General features: G+C 57.5%; 4 protein-coding genes across 4 annotated transcripts; 2 read left to right on the forward strand and 2 right to left on the reverse strand.

The window, feature by feature from the left end:
- Positions 1–379: 379 nt before the first annotated feature.
- BESB_038410 (SAG-related sequence) lies at positions 380–1,291 on the forward strand (the record flags this gene model as incomplete). Its single annotated transcript, XM_029362427.1, has 1 exon — positions 380–1,291. One exon carries the CDS (start codon positions 380–382, stop codon positions 1,289–1,291), a length of 912 nt encoding a protein of 303 aa, XP_029221392.1.
- A 2,447-nt stretch (positions 1,292–3,738) lies between these two features.
- On the reverse strand, positions 3,739–9,192 carry BESB_038420 (radical SAM methylthiotransferase, MiaB/RimO family protein; the record flags this gene model as incomplete). Its single annotated transcript, XM_029362428.1, has 9 exons — positions 3,739–3,856; positions 4,275–4,354; positions 4,952–5,107; positions 5,406–5,567; positions 5,939–6,171; positions 6,651–6,751; positions 7,057–7,167; positions 7,389–8,073; positions 8,391–9,192. 9 exons carry the CDS (start codon positions 9,190–9,192, stop codon positions 3,739–3,741), a joined length of 2,448 nt encoding a protein of 815 aa, XP_029221393.1.
- A 1,660-nt stretch (positions 9,193–10,852) lies between these two features.
- On the forward strand, positions 10,853–13,493 carry BESB_038430 (zinc finger, C3HC4 type (RING finger) domain-containing protein; the record flags this gene model as incomplete). Its single annotated transcript, XM_029362429.1, has 2 exons — positions 10,853–11,432; positions 11,902–13,493. The coding sequence occupies 2 exons, from the start codon at positions 10,853–10,855 to the stop codon at positions 13,491–13,493; spliced, it is 2,172 nt and encodes a 723-aa protein (XP_029221394.1).
- A 2,083-nt stretch (positions 13,494–15,576) lies between these two features.
- On the reverse strand, positions 15,577–20,347 carry BESB_038440 (uncharacterized protein; the record flags this gene model as incomplete). Its single annotated transcript, XM_029362430.1, has 7 exons — positions 15,577–16,893; positions 17,206–17,374; positions 17,684–17,796; positions 18,158–18,226; positions 18,784–18,847; positions 19,168–19,226; positions 19,496–20,347. 7 exons carry the CDS (start codon positions 20,345–20,347, stop codon positions 15,577–15,579), a joined length of 2,643 nt encoding a protein of 880 aa, XP_029221395.1.
- Between the last annotated feature and the right edge of the window lie 3,077 nt (positions 20,348–23,424).

Raw genomic sequence — 23,424 nt, forward strand, 5'->3', positions numbered from 1 at the left:
AAAAGCACTTTTCCGCCTCCAAAAAAGGCGTACATATGAGCTGCACTGCTACTTATGTACTCTAGTCCATTTCAGGTGTTCCAAGCTGCCCCAGGCCCCGCTGTGTCCTGCGGCGCGATCGGCGATTCCATTGTCGGAATTTCGAAAGTTTACCCTGTTGTCTTTCAATTCAGGATTCATCGCTGAAATCTTCAGGTTACCAAGGAGCTTCCGCCGAAAGAGGGTATTCCTCTCATCTGTGATTCATTGCCCTTTACCCGGGAAGGTTATCCATGCCGATCGAGTGGTGGAGAGGTCTTCTAGCGGCTCGCAAATAGTGGGACAGTCTTTATGAGCCAAAATTTGATTTATCCCCTGTTTTTCGTCCTTTTTCATCTCAATGCCTCGTTTAAATGCTAGATCGGCGGGGTTCGCGGCGGTCGTGCTTGCCGTCTGTTCGCTGACGGGAATCGGTGTTAGCTCACGGGACATCACAGAACCGCAAGTGGAGAACAACGTTTGCGAGGAGGACACCATTGACATCACGTTGCCAATTCACCGAAACAATGTCACTTTTCAATGCTTTGAAGACTTTCCTATTATTGACCCGGCAAAGCCCGAAGATGTGTACAAGGACGTGTCTCATTCAGAATCCGGCACTACGGACAAACTGGCCTCGCTACTTCCAAGGGCTACTCTGACAGGTGACGGTGATCACAGCTACACTGTCATGGCGCCGGTAAGGCTCGATAAAGACGTCACGCTCGTCTATGTTTGTAGACGCGCGGGCGAGGCTGGCGAAGTTACGCTGCACAGTCCCTTAGTGACGAACTCCGGCAAGTGCGTGGTAACTATCACAGTCAAAGGCACCGGGGAAAAGCCCGTCACGTGCTCTCCTGGGGAAGACACGGAAATTATGATTTCCAGTCCAGAGTCAACAGTGAAGATGAAGTGCCCTCCAAAACTTGCGTTCGAGCCCCGGGATTCATCCAGTGTGTTCGACAACAAAGACGGCAAATGCAATACAGCGGAGGCACTAAGTGCCCTCATCCCCGGCGCGGCGCGGAGCGATGCGGATAACGAGTTTGCTCTGACTGTGTCACGTCTTCCCTCTGGTTCTGAAGCGAGAGCCTTATGCTATCGATGCGCCTCCTCAGCCACACCAGCGTCTGGGGTGACTACACAGGAATGCACATTCCGTATTACCGTAGAACCGACGGATGCAGTAGAGTCCGGTGGTCAAAGCGTACAGGATGCAGCAGCTGCCTTTCTCTCGATGAGCGTGGCGCTGTGGCTGCAGTCGCAAATGTGAGCGTTTTTTGGTACTGAGGGATTACGGGCTACTCGCAAAAGCAACCCCTAGCCCGCGTTGCAAGTTCATTTGTTGTGAATGCGCATTCGGCATTGCAAGCGTTAACAAAGCTGTTTTGTCGTGGTATCACAGCGTGTCTGCGCGGCCGTTTCTGTTCGTGAATGCCGCTGTGTAGTGATGTTAGAAGCGGCGGTGTGACACGACACGATGCATGCGCTCCACTTGCGAGGGCGGCAGTGCAGTGCGTCAGTATAACTTGTTTTCATAGTGTTTGTACTTTGCGGGAGACAATTTGAATATCTGCGCCAGCGGTCGCGCCGGTTGTGTCAAGGGGAGATGACGGAGTGTACCTCTGCATATTGCAGCAAGCCAATCACGTCTTAACAGTTATCCCCAGTATTTGAAGCCCTCGAACATAGGATGCCTCTTGGATTTAGCAATTCCCTGCCAACGACCATGCGAGCACGCCGTCCCGCGTGCGCTCGAAGCGACGTACGGAAACATGCGGTGTCCCAGTGACCGATGGAAAGAGGGTAGTAGCGTCCTGCACTGCGGTTCCATAAGCAGCACTCAAGCTCAGTGAACTTGGCTACTCGCAGCCACGTTGGTCGTAAGTCTGCACAAGTTTTTCCTAGGCGCTCTGCTCTACACTAGCAGGCTGCGTACTGCTTGGTGTTCCAGCCGGTCTGCCGTAACGAGCATCGTGAACAGACCCCGTCAGGTTTCCCGCCAGAGCTCATGTGCATCGACTGCTACCGTAGCGCGAGCGCGGAAAGTTACTTGCCAGACCGATGCAGTGCTCCGCGCAGGACATCACACGGTGACAGAGCTCCGTAAAGACAATGGTGCCCCCCTACATACAAGGACAACTTGCCAAGGGGAGAGCGCGAGCAAACTCGCCCCGGAAGGGCATTCAGAACTTCTAGACTCGTTCTCACGGTGAACAACATAAGTCGTAGTTTTCGTGTCTCCCGGTACGCAAGAGGCAAGAATGACTTGACATAACACAAAGCTCGCAGCAAGCAAATCTTACTCCTATCTCTCTTGGAAAGCATGCGCATCGCGCACCGGTGCTGTGCTTGTACACTCTACGAAGTCCCATGAGTTACATGTAGTCTTGCAGTGTCACTCGATACGCTAAGGCGTCCTCCAGCACTGTTACGTACAGATTTCTGCCAGCTGTAAGAGTTCTGCAGGCACGTGACAGCACGTACCTTTCTGAGACTATCTTTTTTGCAGATCTACGGAGCGGCCAAAACCTATACGTTGAGAGCGTAAGAAACGATAACCTATCGCGCTGGCTAGGGTAAAATTACAGGTCCACTAAGGCAACTTCTCCGTCGCCGTAGTTTATTTCATACTGTTTTTGTTAGATCGACTTCAGCACCGACTTGCAAACACGTGTTATTCGGGCGACGCCTGCTGTGCTCGTATTCTGATAGAAGACAACCTGAGCGCAGCTCCAAAGTACCTAGCGCGCGCAGAGAGAGACAGCGCTCAAATGCTCAACACCTCACACCGCCCGTGCTGCCCCGTGAGACAGACATGTGAGAAAACTGGAGGCCGGATCACACACAGCCCTGGCCACGCTGTCGAGGCGCGGGGCCTTGGGTGCGCAATCGGGCGCTGGATGAAACAAAGGAATCGCCGCGCTTGCTGGAGTCGTACAACGAACAACGGGAGACACTGCCGCTTCACGTGTACGCGTGGATCGTGATGCGTTCAGGGATGTCGGTTACGAAGCTGAGTCAGTTCCAGTGTATACGGAAACCATCTTCACGACTGCACACACATGCACTACGGACAGCAAAGCAACGCAGCACTACAGAAAAAACAACTACTGGAAGACCATTTGTTTACCGGAAAAGTGAAGCACGAAACCGGGAAGCGTCACGTATACACAGAGTGAAAAAACGCGACTCCGCACGCCAACTTTTGGACTGTTCGTCCGGCAGTCGATGCCCCCCGGCGCCGGCGGAGTTTTTCACAGTCCCAGCACCACGCAATTGCAAATTTCATCCGAAAGCAATCGCGAAGCCCTCAGAGAGGGGGCAACCCCCACACACCGAACTCGAACGAAACGACAAAGAAATCTGGCGGAGCCCCTGCTCAAATTTTGGAGGTGACACAGCGGTGACATGGTGTTTAGAAAAAAACAGACTTGAACGCTGAGAGACGCGCGACTCCTGAAAGACTGTGCCAGGAAGTGTGTGTGTCTAAAGCGAAGTCGTTGTGTAGCTCTGGGGATTTGTCTGTTGTGTGAGAAGCTGGGCTACAGCGTGAGAGAGCAGAGAGACGGCGCGACTCGTTTCCTGCTTGTCCGGCACCGAAGATACAGAGCCGCGGACCCGTTGTGAAAGGGAAGCCATTAAACAGCGTCAGCAGGTAGAATCACGCAGAGAGAACGAAGACTTCATCTCGTTCTAGGGTTAAGTGACTGCGAACTGTCACGCAGTCAGTTTCGAGCTTGCGTTGCCGGTGGGCTCCGCCCGCACAGCAACGACGTGCCACTTTTCGACGGCGGTGATGTGCATCAGGCAGCACGTTCCGAGAAGTGAATCATCCCTGAAAAAGCAAACTAAGAAATCGGAGAAAATTCGCTGCGCACGAACCGAGCCCAGACCGCGAAGCGCAGCACCCGCACACCGACCGCGAGTCAGCCTCCGACAGAATTCCGACCAAATAGACAGGAGGGAATACACGCAAATCCATACAAAGTTCCTAATGCCCTTGGGCCGCGCTGCCCCGCGGCGTCGAAATTTTCCATCGGCCTTGCAAAAAGCAGTCGTCCGTGCAGTAGGCCGCGTCGCCCCCTCATGACGTAACTCTCCTCCACTAACCGACACACTCCTCGTTGTGCAGCCCAGTCACCCCTTGGCGGATAACTATATATATATATATATAATATACGTACACGAATCTTCATGATCTTGAGGTACATGCGTAAACGCGTATAAGCGCAGCTCGTTATTTCACATCTTACCTCGGCGTCAAGACCTTCACGTACTGCTTCGTCTGCCCGACGGTGTGCGGACTCTTCTCCGAGGTGGAGGTAAACCACACCTGGCGAAGCCAAAGTAGTACCATCAAAATCCAGTGGCCTGCTAGGATTTGCGTAAATATGTCAACGAAATACCAACGATGGAGGTTAGTTTTCACACGCACAAAACAGGGTCGCCCCGCGAGGAGTTGTCTTGGAGACATCAACTTGCCCGAGCTTTCCAGCAGTTCCGCAAGCTCTCTGCTGCACCCATCTAAATGACAGACAATGAGCGCGTGACGCTTCTCGCTCGTGAGTGCGTCAGCCTTGCCGGTCGGGTGCTCAGGCTCTCCGCCGCTACCCGGAAAAGGAAAGCAACCGCAAAGATACAGGGGGAAACTCGACACTCGACACCTACCGCACTCGGCATTCGCACAAACAGGAAGCTGCAGCACCCCGCTGGGAACGACGCGCAAGAAGCCACGGAAATCAAGCATCCGGAAAAAAGCAGTAGTCGCCATCCAAAACTTCAACGTAAATAAATAAATAGGCCTGCGAACAGGTCTGAGCAGCTGCAGACGCGACGAAGGCCCGACCGACTCGATACGTCTCCGGGGAAAATCGGCCTATAAAAAAGAAGCAAAGGGTAAAATAGGCAAAAAACGAGCGACACTTCTCACCATTTGCGTCGTGTGCAGCATCCAGTCGTAGCACGTGTAGCTTTCAAAGAGTGCGGTGATCTCTCGACTTCGTCGCTTCACAACCTGAGAGGACAGCTGCTTCATCGCCGCGGCCACCGTGCCGGGGCGAGGATAGAACTGGGAGATGTTTACCACCTGAAGAAAACATTCAGGGGCAAGATCTCGACATGCAATCGCTTGAGGCCAAAATGGGACAGAAACGGGTTAGAAAATACCGCCACCAAACAGGAACCGGGATAGACGACACACACAGAGGTCTGCCCAGACGACTGCAACCTCGCGCTCCCTGTTTACGTGATTCCTATGTGCGCCGCGAAACAACGCACACCCCGAATCGGGCGTCCAGACGCGGCAACAGCTGCCTCGGCTGAAACGCAGAGCAAACGAAAGAGAATCCGACCAAGAGACCAGGTAAGCAGGTCTCAGGCCTTACGGGGAACTTGAATTTCTTGATGATGTCGAGCGTTCTCTGGTGATCCTCGTCGGTCTCTCCAGGGAACCCGCAGATGATGTCGGTGGCAATCGTCATTCGCGGGAAGTGCTCCAGCAGCGTTCGCACGACGACTTCGAACTGCTCCGCTGTGTATTCGCGATTCTGCGGAAGAGAGGCGCACGCAACGCAAATTTAACTGGCGCTGTGTCCTGCAGACGTTGCACTGTGCCAAGAAAAAAGCACATGCATGCGCGGCGCGCCGCCACTGTCGCAGAGCGAACCGGAAGATCAACAAACGACTAACAAGCGGTTCCGCAGCTCCGCACCCTAAATATATATATATATATATATTTGTCTGCGTTATTTCCGCTATAAGTCACACACGAACTCCACCAGCACATGCCTAGGTATATGGATATTATATAGCTGTCGTTCTCAGCTGCCACGTGCGAATGAAGGCGCGCGCTAGGGCTTCGCAACGGCGGGCGCGCGTAGCCACGGGAACGTCTCTTCAAAGACACTGCAAGACTAACCATGGCGAGGAGGACGTTGTTGCTGCCGGACTGGAGAGGCAGGTGGAGGAACTCGAAGACGTTGGGGTGCGCAAAGACCTGAACGGCTTTCTTGAGCTGCTGAAGCAGGAACGGGGGGTTCGCCATGCCGACGCGGAGCATAATCGACGGATCCTTTCGCCGGTCGAAGGGGCCGTGCAGCAGCCGTGAGAGCAACGCCGTCAAGCTGCTTCCGCGGTCTAGCCCGTAGGCGCCTGAGAAAGAAAAAAGAATAAACCAAGACGGTGACGCCCGAAACATAGCGAGGACGGAAAACACTCGATCCTAAATGGAAAACGGCCCACCAAGCCGGCAAGAAGACTCCTCGACTTTCTCCTGCTGCGGAGAGAGAGGAGCAAAGAAACTGAGGCTGGAGACCAGAAGAGAGAGTATGGACTCCGGATAAAAAGCAGGCTCTGACGGCCTATCGTCGAGTACCAACACGATCGACGACGAGAAGAGACAACAGGCGCAAAGGCCGCGGACACTTGACGGCACCAGGAAGACGAGACTAACTGAAGCGAGCATGAGGAGTCAGAAGAGCGACGGGAAACAGACGACAGCTTGGCACAGCCTGAAGAGTGATGAACACGCCGGACGGATTGCACTAGGAAGGGACACATTGCGTCGCTATCGCAGACGCATGCCAAAAGACAGTCGAGTCCCTCGCATATCTTTTCTACATCTTTCTTACCTGAGTCTTCCGAAGTGAGCCACACCTGCTTGACGCCTTCGGCGAGTGCAGTCTCGATGCGACTCTCGATCGCTTCTTCCGTGTAGCTGCCCAACTCGCCCCTGAGCGAAAACAGCACCCGCCAAAACAGGAGCCCGCGAGCGTCATGAAACACAAACGACCGTAGACACATACGACTGCCCAACGCGCGCGCGACTCCTATGCCTTCCACCAGATATACACATCCACATGTACACATCTCCACATATATACATATATATACATACATACTGATATGCAGTCTTGAACACGACGAGCAGAGGTATCGTAGGCAGAAGCCGCCCAGAGCAGACGACTGTGCGTGATTCACGAGAAAACACACAGACAGACGCAGAGAGACCTGCTGCATGCGGCTTCGTCTCCTCACCGCGCATGCTTGGTCTTGCAGTATGTGCAGCTGCCCAGGCAGCCGGTGGAAATCGGCACGATCTCGACGAGCGCGTTGCGGCGGATCTTCGGCAGGTCCAACGAAGGCAACCTGAGGGAAAAAAGACCAAATATCTTCTTGACACGCTTTCTTTCCTCACTTTGTGGCGTACAGGGACGTTCTTCTCTCCATGCCCTGCCGTCCCTTCCAGCACCGCTGCGTCGCCCTCCAGCCCCCAACTCTTCCCCCCTTGCCCCCTGGACTCGCCTCGTTGTTTCGCAGATCTCGCTTTCCTTCGTTTGCAGTGCTGGTGAACTCTGGTTGTGCCTCACTTGCGTTTGCCTCCAAGTTGAACGACGTTGCCTTTGAGTGCCTCCTCGACGACTTCCACGATTCGGTCGATGGCGTTGACGCCCACGACTGAGCAGTCCTTGATGAGGTCGCGTTGCTCGGCTTGCCGCTTACCCCGCCCGTTCGCGCGCGCGCCTTCGCCACCTGCCTGCTTGCTCGCTTTCTTCTTCGCGCCGTCGCGGACCTCGCCTCCGATGCCGTGAGGGACGCAGCCCGCCACCACGCAGGGAATCGGCCGCCGCCTCGCCGTGTGACTCGATTTGGCCTTCGCGTCGCCCGCGCCGTTCGCCGCTCTCTCCGCCTCCGCTTCCTTCTTCTCTCCCGGCGCGTTCGCCGCAGACTCCGAGGCGCACGCGCAGGCCGCGCTGCCGCAGGCGTCCTCTTCCGCACCTTCGCTGCCTCCACAGCCTACGCCGTCATCGTTTTTGTTGCCGCAGCACTCCTCGCCGCACGCTCCCGACGCCTCTGCGGCGTTCCGCGCAGCCTTGGCGCGCTGCTGGGCGCGCACGACCGCCGCAGAAGGCACCTCCACCTGCAGTGCCTCTTGGATAACCGAATATAGGGCGAACTCCGACGGACTCTTCACTGTGCATGAGTTAATCAGGCAGAGATCCGCCTCCTCCATGCGCGGCACAAACACGTAGCCCGCCGCGTCCAGCACGCCCACTGCAGGAAGCAAAAACCCGAAAAAGACATCTGAAAAGCTGCGGCGCTTGACAACAAGGAGACACAACTAGATGAGGAACCTCCAACTTGCACGCATACCTGCCCCACTTCTGGACTCAGACCTACGCAAAGACAGATGGAGTTTGTGCGTCCTTCTGAGGCGCCTAGAGATCTAGCTGGGCTTTCGAGCATGAGTCAGCCAATCCTGCCAAATAAGAATGCATATATATTAATAAATAAACGATATATGTTTGACTATATATGCATTAGCGATGTAGTCTCGCGTGTGCTGTGTGTCGCCTGGGTAGACGACTTACTCATGTATTCGGAGTCCGACTGGTTGTGCGCGCAGCCGAACGTTTTGACGTAGATTTTTTGTTTTTTTCCAGGTTGGAAAAAGTCCTTTCCTCCCTCCCCCTCTGGGGAGGTCGCGTGCCTGCCCGTCGCGCCGCCGTCTGCGTTTGCCGCCTCTGCGCCTCCTCCTCCGGTTCGCTTCTTCTCCGTCGCGCGCTTGAGCTGCTTCACTCGCTGCGCGGGGTGGATGTAAGGCCGGCGAGTCCGCTCGAAGGCCTCGTTTCTGTCTTCGTCGCTTGAATGCAGATCTTCCAGATCGTACTCACTCTCTTCGCCGTCTCTGGCGGCCTCTGCGTCCTCCGCCCGAGCCTCGCAGCCGCAGCCATGTTCACCTCCTCCGCAGCATCCGCTCTCGCCGTTTCCGCCGCCACACGGCGTCGCCTCTGCGCACCGGCCCCGCCCGCAGCAGGCGCTCGCCACCCCGTCCCCTGGGGTCGCCTGCATCTCCTTCGAGGCCGCGGACGCGCGCGTCTTCTTGCCTTCCTGCTCGTCCGCCTTCTCCTCCACGGCCTCGGCGGAGCCCCCGAAGAGACAGTGTCTCCGGCGGCCGAAAACGCGCGAGGCGTACACGACGCACCCGACCGTGCAGCCGACGCCGATCGCTGCGGCGAGGGCGAGGGCAGGAAATGGCCACGAGCGTGCGCTGGAAAGCGCCGACGAGGAGAGAAGCGAAGAAGCGCCGACAGCCACAGCCGACAGCGCAGCGACGTCGCCCTGCGCCTCCGCCGGCGCCGCGACCGGCGACGGGGTGGAGGGCAGCGACATGGTTTCGCGGGCGAGGAGACGCAGGGCGCGCCCAAACAAATGCGAGATCTATGGGCCCGAACAGACAAGAGATCGACCACCATGCGCGACACACAGAGCTCACAAAAACGCGCACACGATCCGTGCGCGTTGTCTGAGAGGAAGGCAACGCTAAAAAAACAGAAACAGAAAAGGCGCTGGAGAGCGGTGAGGGCGACGGCAGCCGCGGAAAGCGGCGTGCAAAGCCTCTGGATGGCAAGAGGGAATGAGACAACAGGTGAGCATGCAGTGCAATTTCGCTACGAGGAAGGCCGCGGGGGACGGCGAAACGACGTGAGCGGCGCCGCGAGCAGAGAGGCTCGATAAAGCTGCGAAACAATGCGCGAACGGGAGAAGGTGAAGGAAAAGAAATTCCTCTTGATCTCGGAAATTGAGTCCGATGGCCTTCGCAAGTCTCTCCCGCCGCATCTGCCGCGTTCCCACCGACCGCGGCCTGGCTATAAAAAGAGATGAGGCGAAACAAACTAGCCTCCAGGCCCGAGCCTCCCAAAGACGGAAGACAAAAACACGAAACAGACTGGAGCCCTTTGGAGACAAGCGGACTGGCGAAAAAGCGAAAAAAAGACACATCAAATTTGCGAGAAAAGGTCACACGACCGGCATGCGCATGCAGAGAATGGAAGCCGCATGAAGAAAAACAGTACATACCTGTGAAGAGAGAGTTCGCGCCTTTCGTTTGTCTCAAAACGATGTGTTTGCTTTTTCTCTGCAGACGCGAAGGAGGCCTCAGGGAAGGGTTTGAGGCACCTTCAGCGCCGACGATCGCCGCTAACTGAGCGAAAGTTCAGCCTTTTCTCGCCGACCTTCTTTTCTCTTCAATGGTTCATGCTCCGGTCGCGGTGTGCGTCCGCGTCTGCCTTTTTTTCTCCCTTTTTCTCTCTTCTCTGCCTCCTTACCCGTTTATTTTTTTCCATTTTTGGCTCGCGATCGGCGAAGCTGCTTGATCGATCTCATCGTCCGTCCTTGTCGTTCTAGGATTGCAAACATCTCCTTCGGACTGGGATTTTCCGGCGCTTCGATACCACCCGCCATCCAAGCTCCAGTTTCCGTCGCGGGCACTCACGCAGACCCCGCCTTCGGCCTCAACCGCGCAGGGAGTTCTTCAGAAGCATCCGATTTCTGTCGAGAGGTGGAGATTGCCCGGCTCCTGCCTGTCGCGTCTTCAGATAGTATCGGCAGGACGACTTGCAGCAACTGATGTGCTCAGTCCGTCTGCCTCGAGCCCCTTTTCTCAATCTCGCGGCCTGTCCTGCTGCGCCGCCTCGAGGCCTTGCTCTTTCGCTTCCCGTCTTGTTGGGATCGGCTCTGAGGCAAGGCTCGAGTGAGCATGCCGCCTCCCACCGACTGCCGCTTCGCCTCGCAAGCGCCGTCGCTCCTTCGGCTTTCCGCAGACTGGCGTTTCCCCGGTCGCCCGCCTTTTCTCTATCTCTCTCTGCGTCTCGCGTTGCCGTTTCTCTGTTATGTCCTGTTTAATTTCACGGCACACTCTTCCCTTCGGCCCTCGGATTCATTTTTATTAAATATATGTCTTATTGAATTGTTTCGCTTTCACGTAGCTAATTCCTGTACTTAGTTTTTAAATTCAATAAAATTGCCTGCCGTCTCCGCGGATTCTCTCAAAATGCCGTCGCTGACCGCTGGCGGCCTTCCGTCTGCGGCGGCTCCGCGGTCTGGCGCGCAACGCGTGGAGGCAGAACGGCGCGCGTCCGCTGGAGGTGCAGAGAGAGGAAGCTGCGAATGTCCGCGCGACCAGGAAGCCGAGCGCCTCGCGAAGAAGCCGCGGTTGGACCAGGGCCCCCTACGCAGCTCGCCCCACACGGCGACAGGGTCTCCCCACTCGCCGGCGGCCGCGGAGTCTCGAGCCCCAGCGGGCGCCGCTGCGTCGAGTTCCTCCGGCTCCGCCTCCTTGCCTGCTTGCGTGGTGACCCCGGGGCCTTCTTCCGCTGCCGCCTCGTCGCTTGAGCCGCGCGACGTCTGCGAGAACTTTGAGAGCGAGGAAGGCATGGACGTGCGGTTTCCGCTGCGCGCGCTGGAGAGCAACTTTCGCTGCCGCCTATGCTCAGGCTACTTCCGCGAAGTCGTCACCGTGAAAGACTGTCTCCACTCCTTCTGCAAACACTGCCTATACAGACGCGCTGAAAAGGGCGAACTCGAGGAGACGTGCTGTCCGCGCTGCGAAGAAAAACTCGCCCATCCCAACGGTAAGCAGGGAGAGGCGGGGGAGCGGAGGCGCGCTGCGGGGCCCGGAGCGAAGCAGAGCGAGCGCTTAGGGTTTACAACATACAGATAGGAAATTCGCTGGGGTCCCACGCACCGAACGGGCTGGAGAGCACGTCGCTGTCAGCGAATTTCAACCGCAAGCAAACACCGAAACAGACTCCGCAAACGGGATGCGCATGCAACTGCGAAGACTGAGCTGACTTGCACTGCCGTCTGCGATCTAAGCTGCGCTTTGATGTTTGCTAGCCCTGTTTCGTGCTTGCGGGCTCGTGTTAGACTGCTTAGGGACTAGGTGCCTTCTTCTGACGCTGTCTTCTCGCTAGTTGTTTCGTCTGTCGCATCATCAGTTCGCGTCGCCTCGGTTCGTCGTTGCCACCTGCGTCTGCGCGGCGTCGCTGTTTCGTGTTCTGCATTCTACATGCTTCTTGTGCGTCTCTCTGGTTTGTCCAGGGAGTGAGGCGCGACACACGTTGGTTCGAATTTCGGCGTCCGCAGTTGCAGAGGCTGGCGGGAGCCTGGGTGCCTCGGCGTCCTCGGCCCTGGGGGCGGGGTCGGCGGGGAATGTCTCCGCGGGTGTCTTCTCTTCGGGCCCCGCCTCCGGAGCCCCAGCCGCGACCGCGCCCGTGCTCTTCGACCGCGCGGTGCAGAACTTGATTGACAAGCTCTTTCCGCAGTTTTCCCGAGAAGAGGCCTTAGAGAAGGAGGAGCTGCGGCGATTCCTCCTCGGTGAGCCAGCATACGACCTCGCAGCGGCAGAAGCAGCCGCCGCCAGCGCCTGGGAAAGCGACGCGCACGCGCGGGCTCCATCGACCTCGCCGTCTGGACCTGAGGGACAGCGACCGGCAGACGCGCCGTTTGCACTCCTAGGTGAGTCGCCTCGAGGCACGCCGACGAATCTGGCGTCGTGTCCCTGGCCGTCTTCGCTGGCTTCGTCGCCCTCTCCGTCCGCTGGTTCCCCCGCCGGCAAGACGGAGACACCTGGGGCGCGCCCCATAGGTGTCTCTTCGCCCTGGGGCCCGCACGAGGGGCTGTCCCCGCGGGGGGAGACGGGGGCGAGTGTGGGGTCGTGGGGGCGCAAGGGCGCGCGAGAGGAGGAGCGCGGCGAGGAGGGGCAGAGCGTGGTAGCCGTCGTGGAGCCCTCCCGTGAAGAAGTCTTGGAGGAACTAGTCAAAGGAACGCTGCCCCTCTTCGACGAAGAAGAGACGCTGGCGGTGGCGCTGCTGCCGGATCAGATGCAGGCGGTGGCGCTGCTCTCGCACCTCCAGTCCCTCTCTGCCTCACTACCCCCACGCGAGCCGAGAGGAGACCCCGAGGCGAAGCCGCAGCCCGGCGCGACGGGCGACGCCGGTAGGTCATCTGAGGAGCCCCGCGGAGGTGGTAGGCGCGACCGCGAAGGGCCTGCGCAGGGGGGCATGACGGACGAGGTGTCGGGCGCCGGAGAGAAGTCCGTCTTCGCCGCCATTGAAGGGCTGCGGCGGCGACTGGAGGACACGAGACTGGCGGAACTCCGCAGACGCGACGCGGCGGCGTCGGCCTCACAAGCTGGCGCCCCGGCTTCCTCCGGCGTGCCTTCGTCCCTCTGGCCTGTCCAGCTGCCGGCGCTGCGGCAGGGGTACCTCCGCGTGAACCGCCGAATGCCTGTCATGCATTTGCTTCGCTACTTGGCTGTTCAGCTGCTGGCGCTCTTCCGCTCCACGGCGGAGACCGACGGCCGGCGAGAGAGCGGAGAATCGAAACGCGGAGGCGCCTCGGAGGCGCCCGACGGGAACCGACGCACTGTCGAGGCGTCTCCGTCCGCGGCGTCGCGTTCGCCCCCTGCCGCCGTGGGGCCGGTTTCGCGCAGTCTGCTGGCTGAGTTGGAGAGCTCACTGGAGCTCACGCTGGAAGGGAGCGTGGTTGGGCGGAGTCACACGCTGCAGTTTCTATGTAAGGCCCGCCGCCTCGCCTTCTCCGGCAAATGTCTCCTTCTCGCGTACCAGTGGAATGCGCAGGCAGAGACGCGGCGCATTCAAGACGCGCTCGACTTGCTCAAGCGCAGATAAAACAGAAACGCGGCAACGCAGGGAGGGAAAGCACACAAGTGCGGGGACTCGCGGGGGGCTGCTCCGCGCGCGAGGCTGCCGACGAGAGGGTCGTGACTACACATGCGCAAAAAGCCGAGAGACGGGAACAAGAAGGAACGAAAAGAGCTGCGGGAATGTCTCGGAAAAAGCGACAAGGGAAGCATTTCCTTTCTTCTGGGCTCTGAGGCGAATACCCCTGACTGACGGCGATGAGCCTGTCCCGAGGGTTTCAGACCACAGGGGGTACACCACGAGAGTGAAGAGGTGTTTGACGTCTTCTACTTCCTGTCTGGGGGCGCTTGGAAGCCCAACGCATTGCTGTCGTGTGCGAGAGGGCGCAGACATGCGCGCTTCGGTTCGTAATCCTCTCTGTGTCTGTCTCTAGCTGTTTGTATCCCACAGTCTTTGCCCTCTCGGCATTCTGCGCAGTTGTCGGCGTCTTCGCCGGTCCGCCGGTGTGTCTCTTGCTCTCGTCTGTCTTTCTGTCTGGGATAGTGGCGCGTCTTCTCTCCCTCGCCCCAGTACCGCGACGGGTTGATGATGTAGGGTTTACCCTAAATTCCCTTCTCCGCCTCTCGAGAGAGCGGCGAACTGCATAGCGGGACGAGTCGGCGCGGTCAGACGCGACGCACGTCTGGCGCCTTTTTCGTGCGGTTGGGCTGAACTCTAAAGCTTAAATGGAACGTTGCGCACGCGCCTGTCGCGTGCCTTCAAAAAAACCGAAACCTGAAGTGTTTGGCTCCACGGATTTGAAACAAGCTCTGCACTCGACCACGGAACCTGCCGAGACACGGGAAGGCGACCGAGTGGCAGCGCGCGAGAATTCCACGCCGGAAAGACACCCTACGGCAAAGGCAGCACCGACTCGCAGGAAACGCAAAGGAACCAAACGAGGAGACACACAGGCGAGGGGTGCGCGACCCAACGGAAGGCCCAGTGTAAGGCTCCTTCGCCGCGGAGCATTGCGAATAATCAGACACAGCCGCTGCTACGCCCCCGAGAGAGGAGAACCCGCATCCGGAAGCGACTTCCTCCGACGGGACTCTCTGCCCCCTTCTATGTGACATTGTATTCCCAAGAAGACCTCTGGGACTTCCTTCCACCATCCTATTTCCTTCTGCCTTGGCATTCAAAGCAGAAGCCTTCCGCACACAGCGCTGCCTGTTGAGGCAGTGCGGCAACGCCTATATAGGTATCAAGCGGCCACGATCAAGTTACGCACGCACACGAGCCACAAACCAATATATATATATATAGGATTAAATATAGATACATATATATTTCAACGGGGCACAGCTATGCAGTGATGTGGGGTTCTTGCGAAGACACGCGCGCGGCTTGAGACCAGCACGAACCTATTTCAGGTAGGCGCGGCAGCGCGGCACGGAGCCTCGAGCAGGTAAGACGCCGCGACACGAATCTTTCTCTCGCCTTTGCAGCCAGTCGATTAAGACATATGCATATATATTGATATATATATATATATATATATATATACATACACACATACATGTCTAGATTCACGCATCCGCCCGAGGTGGACTGCTGGGCCTACACAGGCATATTCACTCAGTTACCGCTGAGAGCTGCACAGAAGCGAAAGACGACTCTAGCGATTATGAATCCAAGAAAGTCTTCTTCCTTCACTCGCGGGTCTATGCTTCAGGGTATTTCACACACGCTCGCCCAGACATCTGCGGCGAAGATGCAGACGCCCGTGGATATCTCAGCCCCACAGAAACTCGAAGAATGCATGCTCCAACCTCGCCATACACATTCCCCTATATCAGTTCCTCCTACAAACCAGCATACATATACATATATGTAATATATAGATATATATACAGTTGTCAATGCGTGCAGGATTGTTGCCGCGCTCGGGCTCTTGGTCTTTTCCCCTCGTCCGCCACGCCATGGTCTACCTCAGAGCGTGTGTGTGTCTGTCTCTGCGTGTGTGCCTTCTCAGAACTCCTTGCTTGTTCACATTTCCCAAATCTGGCCTCCGCACGTCTCTGCCTCTCCACTCATTTTGCCCTCTTCTCCGTTGCGTGCTAGGGTGGCTTTAGAAGAGCAGACTCCCGTCTCGGGACTCGCGGCCTTCGAGGGGCGAGGCGTCGCGCTCGACGCCCAGGTGGACGATGCGCAGCGCGAAGTCGCCTTCGGATCTGCGCGGCGGGGAGCGAAAGGCGGAGGACGAAACAGATGCCGGCGAAATCGCGCAGGCGGAGAACGATGACGGCGAGCACGCGGAAAACGAGGCGGGCGACGCCGAAGAGGAGGCCGCCGGAGGCAGCGACGAGGGCGAGAAGGGCGCGAGGCGAATCGAGTGGCAGTCGAGTGTGGGCGACGACGCGCGCCACGGGCTCGGCGGCTCGCTCTCGCAGCTGTTCTTGCCGCACAGCAGTTCGCGCGGCCCTGCCGCCTCGACTGCAGCCGAGGAGGAGGGCGAGAAGGGCGAGGAAGTCGAGGCGGCGTAGGGCTCGAAACGCTGACGCGTCTCGGCGTCCGCGACCGGCTGTCTGAGGCTCCATACAGGAGACTCGCGCCCGTCAGTGTCCTCTTCGGATGCGCTGGCCGCGGGGCTTCGCAGGGCGCCGCTCTGCTGGTAAGGCGTCGCGTCGGCGGCGAGCGCCTGGGGGCCCGCGCCCTCCGGATTCTGCAGCAGGCGGTCGTGCTCGTCTCCGGCTTGGGCTCCAACGCCGTCGCCGGTCTCTGCGTCCGCGCCGGCCTCGCGCTTCCGCTCTTCCAAGAGATACTCTCTTCGCGCCTGGCTGCGCCCAAAGAGCGCGTCGGTGGCGTCGCAGAGGATGTCGTCCGCGACGAGGAGGTCGCGAACGCCCTTCACGAACTGTTTTAAAGGTTTTTTCAGCTTCGCTTGCGAGGCGACGTGGTGCAGGTAGCCGCTCTCGTCGCGGCCCCCGTCGCAGTGGATGTCGTCGAGGAAGATTTCCTTCTCCTCGCCGCGCATGTCGTCGTCCTCGCGCGCAAGGAAGCTCGCCCCTTCATCGTCGTCTCCGCTCGCTCGCGCGCGCCCGCCGCCGCCCGGCTTGCCGCCGCGCGCCCGCGGCTCGAACTCGGCGCCGGTGTACGTACACAGCAGCTGCCGCTCGCTCTCTTCCTCGTCGGCGTCTCCGCGCCCGCTGAGGCCAGCCGCAGCCGCTGTGCGCCCGAATTTCTCCCAGAAAAAGCTGCGCTCGGCGCGCTCGCGGCCCGCCTTTCCCGCGAAACTCGCATGCGAAGGCGACCCCGCTGACGCGATGCTCCGAGAGGCCTGCGAGGCATGACACGACAGGCCTCCATGCGCGCGGCGACAAAAGTCCGGAGGGGACGTCGCGACGGCCTTCAGGTCGCGCACAGAAAACGCGCAGGTCTCAGCGATCTGATGACACCCCCGACAGAAAGCAAGAGCAAATCACAACGTTCTGCACGCGGGCTTCCAGGAACGCATAATCGAGACGAGACAGACCCACGAGAAGAAGCCTCGCGCCGCAATTGTCGCTCCAGCGAGACGGTTTTGAACGTGAATCCACACACCAGACCCCCACAAACAGAAAACCCAGAATCTTCCTTTCCTTCCCCTCCCCTGTCTCTGTTCGCAGCCTCTGCCTCTCCGCGGCCTCCGCAGAAACGCCGCGGTCCCTGGCACCATCTCTGTCTCTCTCAACTCCGCATGCGTTCTGGCGTTGCTTACGGCGAAGGGAGTCATTTCGATGCAGAGTGCCCAGTCGGCGATGCGGAGTGCGATGGCGGCGGCTGCGGCGTTCGAGGCGAGGCCCTCCAAAAAATTCACTTTTTCGTGAGCACCCGACTGCAGCGCCGAGAACAGAAGCGCGACCAGCCAGCGAAGACACAGCGCTTGCCTGGCGGACAAGAAGAGGGCGAGACAGCAGAGCGAACGCATGCAACAACAAATGGCGCACGAAATAACCTAGCTCAAATAGAGCTCGGGCGCATGCATGGGGGGAAAATTGCGACAAAATTGCCGCAGACTGACTCGCCGTACAGTGCAGAAGAGGGAGCCTCGAGGCGAGACATCACCGGATGCGGCTCGACACCTAGGACACGCGTGCAGGCGACGCACATGTGAACTGAGCTATTCAGATGGAAAAAGAAGCGAATGACATGGGTGCTTCATCACCAAACCTAACAACGGCAGGGCAATTGCTTACCAAAAACAGAAGAAGACAACCGCCTTGATGCAGAGAAACTTAGGGAGGAGGCGAAAGGCGCGCAGGCGCTGGCGCACGGCCAAGTAGAAGAGGACGAGGGCATACATCGCAATCTGCGGAAAAAACAACCGCGCACAAAAAGAATTAATCATCTATTAATCATGAAGCCGAACAGACAGACACGCTGGACAGTCTATCGCCGCTAGGTAGCACGTATGTGACCTATCCACAATACACATACATCCAGGCATACAGATATATTCCTAAATATACTCTAGATAAAATAAAAATAAGTAACTATGCGAGTGTATGAGAGAGCGCGGTCCGCAAGCGTTAGGGATACGCAGAAACATATGGATGCGCGAACATCAGACTTTTCCGAGAGATCTTTCCGAGTCACTCTAGTAGCGTTCTTAGAGCGGGGCATTTCCAGTGACGTTTACGCGAGGGCAGGCCGTTCTGCCTGTTGCTTACCCCCGCAGAGACGTTGCTCACGGCCGCGAAGTACAGAAAGCCTCGCCGCCGAAAGAGTAGACTCAACAGCTGCAATTAGCAGAAAGAAAACCAGAGATAAGACGGTGAGAGTGAGATTTTTATGCATAGATGGAAGCATATCGGGACTCAGACCTCGGCAATGAGTTAGGCCCTCAACACATAGACGAGCATACATACATATTTATACAAATACACGTATACACATATATATTCGCATTCTTACACAAGTACTTATGGAAATATTCGCGTATATATATGGACTCTTTGTGGAAAATCGGAAAAGCGATCTTTGCCCAACCAGTTAATCGTGTGTGAAGGTCTATTGACTGCCTGGACACTTGGGGTTCAGCAGGGTCAACTACAGGCGTAGCGAAAAGACTCGATTCCTCTACACTCGAGTCGCAGCGGGAGTGGATTCGACGCAGCATCCACGAGCTGTACGGCGACCCACACGCAGATGCGACTGCTTAAGAGAAGACGAGTTTCTACCCTCTACCCTCTGTTGCGCGTGCATTTTACGTGCCTGATTCAACCGAATCAGCAACCCGATATCCACAGAGACGCCGCAAGCGCCGAGAAACCGAAACGAGAGACGGAACCCCTACCGTGGCGACTGGCTTGACGAAGACGAACTGCGCGGCTCCGACCTTGATGCGGCGCAAGAGCCTCCTGGAGAAAAGTTCACAGGCGGTGGAGACAGGCGCCACGCGAGCAGAGAGGGAAAGAGACGACACGAGTGAAGAAGGCAAAGCAAGGAACTGAAGAAAACCTTCGAAGACGGACGCTGGGGCGGCCATGAAGGAACGCACTGGAAGGACATGAGAAAAAGCGGAACAACACACCGGGTAAATTCAACAACTCTCACAAAGTCGACTGAAGATCTATGTCGGCGGTAGACGGGCAAACGGCGGATCACCAAACACATCCTGCCGTCGGATACTCCAAAAGTACACTTCAAAAAGCCACGGGAAACTCCGCGGACGCCTCACCTGTTGCAGTCGAGAGGACGGAACACCTGGTTGAAAGGCCATGGATGCTGCAGAGAGCCCTGCAGACAAAATTGGAGACAAGACTCGACTACGATCTCTAGAAAGCTCCGTCGATCGCTCTTTCTCTCTCCTAGTTCCGCCTCGCCTTCCAGCACGCCTGTCGGTTCACTATCTACAGCGTCCATCCTGTACTACCTCCGCTGTGCATCCATCCTCGACGCATGTTTTCACTTCGGCGGGCTGCTTTGACGGCGGGGTCGCTGCTCACGCGTCCAGCCTCCTCGCTGCAGCAGCTCCCCCCCCCCCACCCCCGGCGTCTCGTCCTCACCTTCAGGTGCAGCTGCTCAACAGCTCGTTCTTCTCCGCCTAGAACGGAGATGACTAGGGCAATGAAGCTGTAGAGAACGTAGACCTCGTAGAGGTCTCTGACCGCGTGCAGGACAAACCCTAGAGGCCCGCCCGTCCCTTCTTCCACGCCCTCGAAGTCGAGACCGAGCCGCGCGCCAAGGCCCTCCCCTCCCTGAATCTCCCCTGCTTCTTCGGCGAACGAAGCAGACGCGCCCGACCGCGCCGCCGGCGGAAAGGCGTTCGACTTCTTTTCGGCGCTTGATGCCGATGACGCCAAGGCGCCCCTTGGCCACGAGACAGAAGGCGGCGCCGCGTCCGCCCGAGCCGACAGCCGCCGACTGGGGGGCAAATCCTCGGCGACGAGGGACGACGCGAGATCGTCTCCAACCGGAGACTCTTGGTGGAGCCCAGCCTCGACCGCCGTCGGCGGTGAGGCCAGCAGAGACGCCGCCGCGCCTACGCCGTCAGGTGCGAGAATCGGCGCCAGAAGTCGCGAGGAAGGGGACGGCGTGGCGTATGTCAAGGCTAAGTATGAAGTGATGGCGTAGACCGGAACGAGCAGGACAATGCGGCAGACGTAGAGAGGAGACTGGAGCGGCGGCGCCGAAGAGACTTCGCGCGCCTGCGGAAGGTACCTGCAAACTGACGAAGAGGAGGGCAAGAGCGGGAGAAAGAGCTTACGAAGCCGACACAAAAGGAGGAGCAGGCCACTGCGGACATCTGTGTGGTAGGCGTACGCCAAGTGAGAGAAGAAGACGAACAGCGAGAGCGAGACAGAGAACACGACGCTCGCAAGAGCCGCCTGGTGATAAATCGGTTCCTCCAGAAACATGGTGAACACTTTGGAAGGCAAATGAGAGACGGAATGGAGAGGAAGCTTTTCTGCGAAGGAAATTCAGGCACGCGGAGGTGCCACCATATCGGCTGCAGAGGAAACTTCCACCCTCGCGCGCGATGTGCAGAGATACCGGCGAGGCGTAATAGAGAGCAGAGCGACTCCCGCGGATTCTTGGGTGGATGTACACCCCCTCAGCTCGGACGGCATCTACAACGAACGAACACGTAGAAGAAACAAGGAAGAAAGACGCGCTGCGTAGTCATCCGCCAGAGTCATTCTTGGATTTGACGGGCGACGTGCCAAGCCCGCGTGTATGTACACCTTACGATCCAGGTGTTTATACACTGGAGGTACGTTGACTGTTCATACGGCAAGGTCTGTGCCAAGTGACGGCCTCGTGAGAGACGAAACTTATCACTCAAGATGAGGGGGACTGCATGTAGAGCAAGGCACAGAAGAGCTCTGGGCGAGTGCAGAATTCCTGTCGTCCCGGCGTGAAACCGTGTGCCGTGGTACAGATCTTCAAGGCGGTCAAACTGTCGGCGAGACAGGCGCCTAAAAAAGCCACGCGAACTCAGGGGTGCAAAATGGCAAGCGGCTCGCTTTGACACTCTTCTGGATCCGCGTGGACGGCCGGTATGAAACGCCGGAGAACCGAAATCCGTCGGCGCGGCACAACGCCGTGTCTGTACACGAGTGACGTCAGAGGCCAGGATAACCCGAGCAGAAAACCATGAGCCAAGAGGACAGACGTGGAAGGCTAATACCAGCGGAGACAAGAAACTCAAAGAGAAAGCAGCGTGCGTTCTCGAACGGAGGAAACTGATCCACGGCGGTTTTCGAGACAGGTATTCAACTCTGCGCAGGACCGCAAGCGCGGAAGAGACTCGCATACCTCGTCTCGAATGCCATTGCCGACACATATGTGCAGCAAAAAGAGAGAAGACGCAGCGAAGTGGAGCGAGATAACGTTACGCCGTAGGGAACGGGATGAGAGGCGCACAGTTTGCAAGCAAACGACGGCCCCCAGCGCGCCGCAGCTCGCGAAAAAACACACATCGGCATGCGGATAGCAACGAACTCCGTTTTACTTTCGCCTAAAGCTCGTTATGCGCAGATGTGTTTGAAGAGTGAAGGAAAACCGGTTGAACTCCTCAGGAAACCTGGGCACGCCGAGATGCAAATGAGCTAAAAAGACAGCTCAGCGAGCTTCGCGCCTTTACGCTTGTGCAGTCTCAGGGCCGGCAGCTCGCTTGGCGGCTCGATGATTGATTCTCTTCCCTGCGGATGCAACGAATCTCCGGTGCCCTGCTAATGGCAGAGCGTGACCAAGAATCAGGGTCTCGATCATGTAGACTGTGGCAGATCGAGTTCCATGACGATCACGGAGCGAAACGCGAAAAGCGGCTGAGGGACGCCAGACAAAGTCTCACAGTGTCTCTGCCGGCGACAGAGTGAGAGGTTTCCACGCGGTGAGGAGGCTAGCCGCGGGTAAATTCAATTTGTGCGTTGCTGCCATGAATGTATGCCCGGAACAAAGCTTCCGGCGCCACTCGGAAGGGCTATTTACAGGAAAGAAGCGATATTTGGCGCAGATACCTCATTTTTGAGGACAAACCCTCGAAACAGGCACTGGCGCCACGCCTGCGACACACAGGGGCGGTCTAGTTTCTGTGTCTTCGGCATGCGCGTTAACCACGGAGCTTTGAGGAAGGAAAAAGATGCAGAGAAGGCCAAGCGAACGGCACAGTGACCTAGCAGTATCGTGCTCAACCTGGCGCGAGCTTGGTACCTCGCATATGAAACAGGTGGGAAGCGCTCTATTTAGCTGGAACTTTAGGCGTGCTAGAGGCCTCGATTTCACGTATCTCCGTCGTAACTTCGTGCCTGCCAAGAGGTATTGAGAGGCCAGGGCGGCGTGTTCTGTTTTCTAGCCTATGCCAAAGTTCAGGGTAAGCTCAGATGCACTGCCTACCGCGTTCAAGCGCCGCTGCAAAGAGTGACCAAACCAGTCCTGGGTCGATTTATATGAAGTATATTGCAGCCTAACCGGCTTATGATGTTGATTCGATTGGGAGTTTATGGTTGCCTCGAGTTTGTCGTGCCACCGGGGAGTTGCCTTCAACATTTCCCGGGATCAAACGGGGGTCTAGATCGAATCTGCTCTACGCGCTTCTCGCTGGTTCACAAACAAGATACATAACGCCTCGCCTCAGTCTCTGAATCCGATACCCCCTGCTCTATTCATCTGTCGCTGCGTTCACAAGTATGCGCGCGCGGAGCTCACGGAGCTTCTTAAGATTGGCGTGGTGCAGAAGCCAGACTCCTCGTCGCTTTCTCTCAAAGGCGCGATCGAGGAGGCGCAGATCTGTTTTCAGCACTCATGCTGAAGCGAGACACTGCTCCTCTCGTCGAGTAGTGCTAGTGGGCGCGATATCTGGTCGTGGACTGCGGCCTGGTCTGCGCAGCAGCACTTCTCTTTGAAGCGTGACAAACTCTCTCCTCGAGGCCTCGCGCATCACCCGCCGCCCGGACGCCTCCGCCAGCTTCGCCGCGGGCGTCCTCTCGCAGCGTGAGCCTCATTTGAGCCTCGCGCGCGGCGGCACACGTGAGCTTCGAGGAGGACTGTAGAATGAATATGTTTCAAGTGACCTAAAGTGGCGGTTTTTCTCTTTGCCTGCTCAGAATCCTGCCTTCTCCAAGTTGGCTGAGAGCTTCGGGATTTCGAGCTTCTACCCCGAGCCAAACGCAGTCATATATGAGCCGTCCATACAGGAGACAAACCAGCGAGAATCTGTGTGTTCATTCAGCTTCAGGAAGAAGCATCATACGAAGGGGGATCGCAACATGCAGGGCTATATAGTTCGATGAACGAAATTCTAACGCCGTCCAGTACAAGCCTCCATGGCCTTCGGGTTGCAGTGCTCGTTCTGTCAATCCAGCCCTCTGTCCATTATGGAGAATATTGGAAATATCACTACTTCAATACAAACTAACTTTACGAGAAGCTCACGAGCTAAAGTACCAGCACCGCCTCTGGTTCCATGTTTTACTTCGTCGTTCATCCCGTT

This window comes from Besnoitia besnoiti, chromosome II, assembly GCF_002563875.1.
Source record: "Besnoitia besnoiti strain Bb-Ger1 chromosome II, whole genome shotgun sequence".
In the NCBI taxonomy this organism is placed as follows: Eukaryota; Apicomplexa; class Conoidasida; order Eucoccidiorida; family Sarcocystidae; genus Besnoitia; species Besnoitia besnoiti.